General features: G+C 49.5%; 1 protein-coding gene across 1 annotated transcript; it reads left to right on the top strand.

Annotated features, from left to right (window-relative positions):
• Positions 1-5,252: 5,252 nt before the first annotated feature.
• Positions 5,253-6,726, top strand: LOC129680095 (uncharacterized). Its single transcript, XM_055611613.1, has 3 exons — positions 5,253-5,412; positions 5,793-5,987; positions 6,250-6,726. Exons 1-3 carry the CDS (start codon positions 5,253-5,255, stop codon positions 6,645-6,647), a joined length of 753 nt encoding a protein of 250 aa, XP_055467588.1. The 3' UTR covers positions 6,648-6,726.
• The last annotated feature ends 232 nt before the right edge of the window (positions 6,727-6,958 follow it).

Raw genomic sequence — 6,958 nt, 5'->3', positions numbered from 1 at the left:
TTTGCTGTCTGTGCTCCTTTTCCTACTGAAAGCCATGCGGACATTCTGCGTCTTTGCTGCTGCCTGAAGCCATGTTGATGTCTATGGCTTGTGCTGTCTTTGAGGGCCGTGATGATGTCTATGGTCCATGGTGTGTACTGTCACTGGAGGCCATGCTGAGGTCATTTGTCCTTGCTGACACAGGACGCCCTGTATGCGTCAGTGGTCTGTGCTGTCACGAGGAGCCATGTGGAAGTTCATGACCTGTGCTGCCGCCGACTGCAAAGGGCAAGGAAGCTTCCCCTGCAGTGGTACTGATGCCTGAAGACTCATGGGAGAACTGGGGACAGAGAAGGCTTCTGTGACAACCCTCCCCTCCACAAACCAAACAATCTAGATGGGAAGCCATTGAAGTGAGCCCTCAACATTTATGTCACAGATCCAGAAGTGTAGCTCCTCACAGTAACTCAACGGCTGGCCACTGGGAGGTTGGCCATGCTCCAGTGAGTATGTGAGCAACACTAAATGGATTCAGTTTTGTTTTTTTTCCCCGAGGAGAAGGATCACAAGGGTGTTGAGAGTAGTATGAACCTGTAAAAACCGGAAAATGAGTGTTAATCAATAAAAATATTATGTTGGATTAAAAAAAGTTTCTTTATCAGCCTGGAATTAATAATGGAACATGAACAGCCAAAAACCATGAACTTTTTGTCATCCAAACAGATTGAAATTTTTTTCTATGAATGTATTTTGCTAATACTAGTGTTATAGCTGAAGACAAATGTTAGGGTGAAATGAATGTTAAAAGTTAGGGTGAGGGAGCCAGGTTCAGGGGTGCATGCCTTCAATCCCAGCACTCTGGGAGGCAGAGGCAGATAGATCTCTGTGAATTCAAGGCCAGCCTGGTCTACAAAGTGAGTGTGGACAGTGAAGGCTAACAAAGAAACACTGTCTCAGAAAAACAAATAAAAACCAATAAACAACAGCAACAATTAGGGCTGGAGTGACGGCTCTGCAGTTAAAAGCACTAGCTGCTCTTCAGAGGACCCAGCCGTGAGGCAGCACATGACTGTCTGTAACTCCCGTCTCCAGGGCTCTGTCATCGTCTTCTGGCCTTACCAGGCCCCCGGCCCCCGGCCCCCGTGTACTGCACATGCCACATGCAGGATGAGCACACATACTCGTATTTTAAGTAAGGGTTAAGAACAGGCTGAGAAAAGGCTAAAAGCTCAAGTGACAACACATGCTGGAGAGGTTGTGGAGAAAGGGGAATCCGCCTCCATTGCTGGTGGGAATGTAAACTTGTACAACCATTCTGGAAATCAATCTGGCACTTTCTCAGACAATTAGGAATAGTGCTGCCTCAAGATCCATCCATACCACTCCTAGGCATTTATCCAAAAGATGCTCAAGTACACAACAAGGACATTTGTTCAACCATGTTTGTAGCAGCTTTATTCCTAATAGCCAGAAACTGAAAACAAATCAGATGTCCATCAAAAGAGGAATGGATACAGAAATTGTGGTACATTTACACAATGGAATACTATTCAGCAACTTAAAACAAGGAAATCATGAAATTTGCAGGTAAATGGGATCTAGAAAAGAGCATCCTGAGTGAGGTATCCCGGGAGCAGAAAGACACACAACTGTATATACTCACTTATATCAATCTATAAGATAGGATAAATATGCTAATATATGTGCACCTAAAGAAGATAAACAAGGAAGAGGACCCAAAGTAAGTAAGATGATCAATCCTCACTTAGAAAGACAAATGGGATGGACAGGGGAAGTAGGAGAAAACAAGTAACAGGACAGGAGCCTACCACTGAGGGCCTCTGAAAGACTCTACCTAGCAGTGTATCAAAGCAGATGCAAAGACTCATAACCAAACCTTCAGCAGAGTGCAGGGAATCATATGAAAGAAGGGGGAGTTAGTATGATCTAGAGAGGACAGGAACTCCACAAGGACAAAATATATCAGGGCACAGGGGTCCTCTATGAGACTGTTTCTCCAACCAAGGACCATGTATGGATATAACCTAGAACCCCTGCTCAGATGTAGCACATGTTAGCTGAGTAACCCAGTGGGTTTCCCTAGTACGGGGAACAGGAACTATTTCTGACATGAACTCAACGACTGGCTCCTTTATCTACTCCCCCCCACCCCGAGGGAGGAACAGTCTTGCTAGGCCACAGAGGAGGACATGGCAGCTAGTCCTAAAGATACCTGATAAGCTAGGGTCAGATGGAGGGGAGGAGGACCTCCCCTAGCAGTGGACTTGGAAATGGGCAGGGAGGAGATGAGGGAGGGAGGGTGGGATTGGGCGGTAATGAGGGAGGGGGCTATGGTTAGGATACAAAGTAAATGACCTGTGATTAAAATAAAAAATAAATATTAATTTAAAAAACACGCTGAGAGCTCTGAGCAAGGAAAATAAGAGGGCTTGCAGCTTGGAAGACAGCCACGCTGACCAGACAAGAGAAAGAACAGGGTGGTAGGAAAAGAGACAAATATGGCCTCCATCTTAACAGACTGACTGGCACCATGTAGCCTCCCTCTGAGAGCACTGGTGAGGGGCCTCTGCAAGTTCTTCTAACAATCTGATTGCAACAGAAAAGCTTTGTAGAGGACCTAACTTGTCCTGGCAGGGAGACCCCAACGTACAGACACAAACACAGAATGAACTCTGAAGTAACAGGAAACTTCAAGCTGGACTGTGGGAGCTGTGTCTCCATGATCTGCTGCCCCGTGTGGCCGATCATTGCCGCTGCCTTGAGGTTCTTCCATCACACATCTGAAACTGAAGCTGGTGGATGCGACATTTCCCAGGTAAAGGTGGCTGCTTCAGAAGCCTCGCTTGGTGGGAGACCTGGCCCCTCAGAGTATGTCCTCTGACCACACATATGTGCAATGGAATAGCCCCCCCGTAATAAATATTTCAAAAGAAGAAGAAATTAGAGCACCAGGGAACTCATCTACACATGGATACAAAAACCAGTCTTCAGTTTCAAAAGACCTGACTTCATCATATCACTCACCTTGTGGTTCTAACACCCTTCTACTGTGGCATCCAGGGGAAGAAATATCCTAAAAGGAAGATTGAGGCACCATAATTTGAGACAGGAAAAAAAAAGTCATTTTACCTAAGAAACATGCCATGAAACTCATACATGTTCGTAAAACTCTAAAGTGAACAAGAACCACCTACTGTGCCGCTCCCCCCTCGGGCACCAGCTCCAGTGGATCCTGGGTACTCAGCTTGGCCTTGTCACCTCCCTGCACTTGCTAAATGAACTCTACTCATGCTCTCTTGACAGAATTCGTTCCCTCAAGAAGCCAGGAACCGAGAGATACAACATGCTTCTTAGAATTTATGTCTTATAGAATAAAGGCTTTCATTTTCAAATGTGACTGCATCGTTTTATGATGTCGAATCCCAGGCTCGAGCTGAAACCCCAGAAGCCTCTCTGTGGAGGCATCATGGGGCAGTGCCCTGGCTAACGGGCTGTGAAGAACAAAGGATGCTGTGCCAAATGGCTCCCTCCAATATGCCCTGTTATTGCATCCACGCTCTAAGAGACTGTTGCCACCCTATTCAGAGAGAATCTTCCCTCTCCAGTTAATCCTCTCTGTAATGCACTCACAGACATTCCCAGGAGTGTGCTGTCCAAATCTCCTAGGAGCTGCTGCTAGGAGACTGTCAACTTGAGAATGAAGATTAACCATAAAAGCCAGCACAGTGCTACACATCTGAAATCCCAGCACTAGGGAGGCTGAGATCAGTCCAGAGCTCCGAGGCTGGGCCATACAGCAAGACCCTGTCTCAACAGCCATCATTCCCTATGAATGTTATTTTTATAAAACTCTGTTTGTTTCTCAGTTTCTCTAATAACCCATCTAGCACACCAACTGAGACTCTTTTATATTTGTTTACTAATAAGCTTCACAGCACAAGAAGTAAGCAGTTGTTACTCTGTTCTTTGCCCTCTAAGCTAATTCGGTTTCCTCCCATCGTACAATCCGCAGATCCTTGCACTTTGTACCTTTCCTTGTTCCAGGTCTTTGCCTGATATCACCTGGACCTCTTGGGACTGCTGAATCCCCTACTTCCTCTTCTAACTGCTCCTCCCCTGCCTGGCAAAAGTCCAGCCCTATTCTCTCTCCTGCTCAGCAATTGCTGTAAGCTGCTTTATTGGTATACCAGAGCACAGCTGGGAAGCAGTGTTTACACAACTTTGAGACAGGAGAGTCTTAGACTAACCACGTACGGGTTGTGTGGTGTGGAAATCAGTGTTTGAATTACACGCTAACCTTATGCCTACAATCCCACAGCCACCAGGCCCCACAAAATTAGAATGATCAGGTATCATACCCAGGGTTGTTGGCTGCATTCCAGTAACAATGCCAGAGCTGCTTACATACCTTGGGGACTGTGATCTGTGAATTCTAAGACATCCTACTTCCTAAATTAAATAACACTCGAGGATAAAGGAAAAAAGTTAACTGGCAACTTCAACTTGGATCAGCAGAGAAAGCCAGAGCTTCGCATCTCTCTCTCGTGCATTGCAGATTACCGGCTGCGTTGGTTACATTTGTGTGGTGGTGACAAAAATATTTGACAGAAACAATTCAAAGGAGGATTTTTTGTTTGCTTATGGTCTCTTTTCTGTGTGTGTGTGGGCGTGGAACTCAGGAATCTGCCTGCCTCTGCCTCCTGAGTCCGGGGATTAAAAGTGTTTACAGAAACCACCCTTGCTTAATGGTGTCATAGGGTTCATTCTGTGACAACTTGACTCTGGCTTCTGTGTCTATTATAAGGCAGAACATCACAGAGACTTGTGCAGAGGTTTTCACCTTTTTCCTGGCAGAATCCTGTTTAACAGAATGTTTCGACAACCCATTTCAAAATAGAGGAGCTCTCGCACCCTGGAGAAACTGAACCAAAATTATACCTCAGTTTTCAAAATAACATACAAGTTGTTAACACCGGTCAGGCATCAAAGTGACAGAGGCAAGGTACTGTTCAGCCAAAAAAGGGGCAAAGAGATGGCCAAGGTGCAGGGGAACTATCTGAGCACAGTGCACTTTGATTGAATCCAGCTCTGGGCCTGGGGGTGTGGCCTCTCAGGGGCGTGGCCAAAGCGCCAGTTTAAGCTCCGCCTGGATTTTAGGGCTCCACTTAAAAGCCAGTCCTCTCTGCAATCAGGGTCATTCTCAGTGAACTCCCACAGAAGAAGGAGGCAGAGGCAAGTCTCTGGGAGCAGCGATGGGTGAAAGGGAAGCCATGAAGCCTGGATGTGTGGATTTAGAGATGCTCAGCTCATCTCCTTGCAAAGTAAAGCAGCAGTCCCTAGGGGAGAAAGAAGAGGAGGAAGACCCTTCTCACAGCGGGGGAGACAGTGGCAAGGCCTCTCCTGGGAGACAAGGTAGGTAGGGTTGACCCTTTGACACACTCACGGGAAACACAAAGGCAGGTGTGGGGGAGGCCAGGAAGCTGGCAGTGGCCTCCCTCCACAGTCCTTAAGGAGATGGGAGTGGGGGAGGGGGAGACAGGCAGGGAGGCTGCCTTTCTTTGCCAATGGCTGTGCCAGCTGAGTGGTCCTCTGGGTCTGTCTTCTTGGGAGTGTTTGCTGAGGAGGCTTGGGAACATCCATTAGTTACAAGCCTGTGTAGGCATTGGCAAAAGAGGGAATGGGGGCCTGTGGGGAGCACGGGATTTCAAGGCACTCTTGGCCTTTTGGAGGCTGCTCTGGGGCTTCCCGGGAAGGCATAGGGGCCCTTCGCTGATCACCTGTTCTGCCCCCAGAGAACACCTGGCAGGACCAGGAGGCCAAGCAGCGGAGGCACAAACCATCTCGGCCAAGCTGGAGTGACTCCTCCTGCAGAAGCCACAAGGGAAGTGCCAATCCTGAAGAGAAGAGGAACGTGAAAGCGTGTCCCAGCAGAGGCAGAGGAAGGGACAGGGCTGAGTCCAGTGGAGCGAAACAGCCCTGCACAGGAGGTGAGTCTGGGCCTTGGAAGAAGCAGGTGTGAGGAGGGCCCAGGAGCCCTGGGAGCTCAGCACAGCCTGGAGAGAACACAGCTGGTCCTGACTGGCTAGAGGGGGCTTCAGGGCCACCAGGGCCGAGGGGATTGTATCTATCCTGGATGGGACCTGCCTTTCTGGGTTATGGAAAGGGACCCTGTGGCGCGGGGCTGTGGTGGGTGGCGGTCTGAGTGAAATCAGTCTGCCAAATGAGTATTGCCCGTTGTCTCTGCCACAGATTCTCTGCACACCAAGGCGCGTGTCCGGGGCAGAAGTCCCCATCCAGGCTCTCCAGCGAGGGGTCCGAAGCGCAGACGCTCTGGAGACAGTCGCGGTGAGCCAGCCAACTGTCCCAAGAGGCGCAGACAGCATGGTCCAGAAGCCAGTTCCTGCCGGATGCTCCCACCGCTGTCCAGAGTCGTCATCAACGTGGAGGCCTTGGAGGTGATCCTGGACGACCTGCAGGCCCCTGGAGGCGCCTACCTGCGCGTGCCCCATAGCAGCACGGAGCCCAGCGTCTCGCAGCGCGCCTGGCTCACTTGGCAGCTGTCCCACGCCGGGGCTACGCTGCACTGGGCGCTTCACACAGTCGATTCCATCCTGGCTGCGCAGGCCTGGATGCCCAGATACACCTAGTTCCACGCCGATTCCTCGGAGGCCGTGCCCCAGGGCCCACCTCACAGCCTTGAGTCTGCCTCAAGGCCAGGTGACCCGGCTGCGCAGAAAATCCTGGAATACTCGCTTGGGGGCTTGGACTCTGCAAAACCTTTCCACCCGCACACACACGCTTTGCGTATTCCTGGACAGAACATTGACTCTTGGAACGAAATCAGCAAATGGAGCTTGGCTTTGCACAGACACTCCCTCCTCTTTTGGACAGGATCCCTGATGCCGAGTAGGTGAGGAACTTACCGTATCAGGCACAGGCCAACACACCAGACAGACTC

The sequence above is a fragment of the Psammomys obesus genome, unplaced genomic scaffold (genome assembly GCF_907164565.1).
Source record: "Psammomys obesus unplaced genomic scaffold, mPsaObe1.curated_primary_1811, whole genome shotgun sequence".
NCBI classification, from domain to species: Eukaryota; Metazoa; Chordata; class Mammalia; order Rodentia; family Muridae; genus Psammomys; species Psammomys obesus.
Note: the sequence above shows the minus strand (reverse complement) of the source record. Positions and strands in the feature narration are given on the sequence as shown.

What these genes read in the sequence shown, in the direction of transcription:
- LOC129680095 (XM_055611613.1), top strand. Translation starts at nt 5,253, where the DNA reads ATGGGTGAAAGGGAAGCCATGAAGCCTGGATGTGTGGATTTAGAGATG. An exon ending in GGCCTCTCCTGGGAGACAAG is followed by an intron (nt 5,413 to 5,792) that starts GTAGGTAGGGTT and finishes TTCTGCCCCCAG; the next exon opens with AGAACACCTGGCAGGACCAG. An exon ending in GAAACAGCCCTGCACAGGAG is followed by an intron (nt 5,988 to 6,249) that starts GTGAGTCTGGGC and finishes TCTCTGCCACAG; the next exon opens with ATTCTCTGCACACCAAGGCG.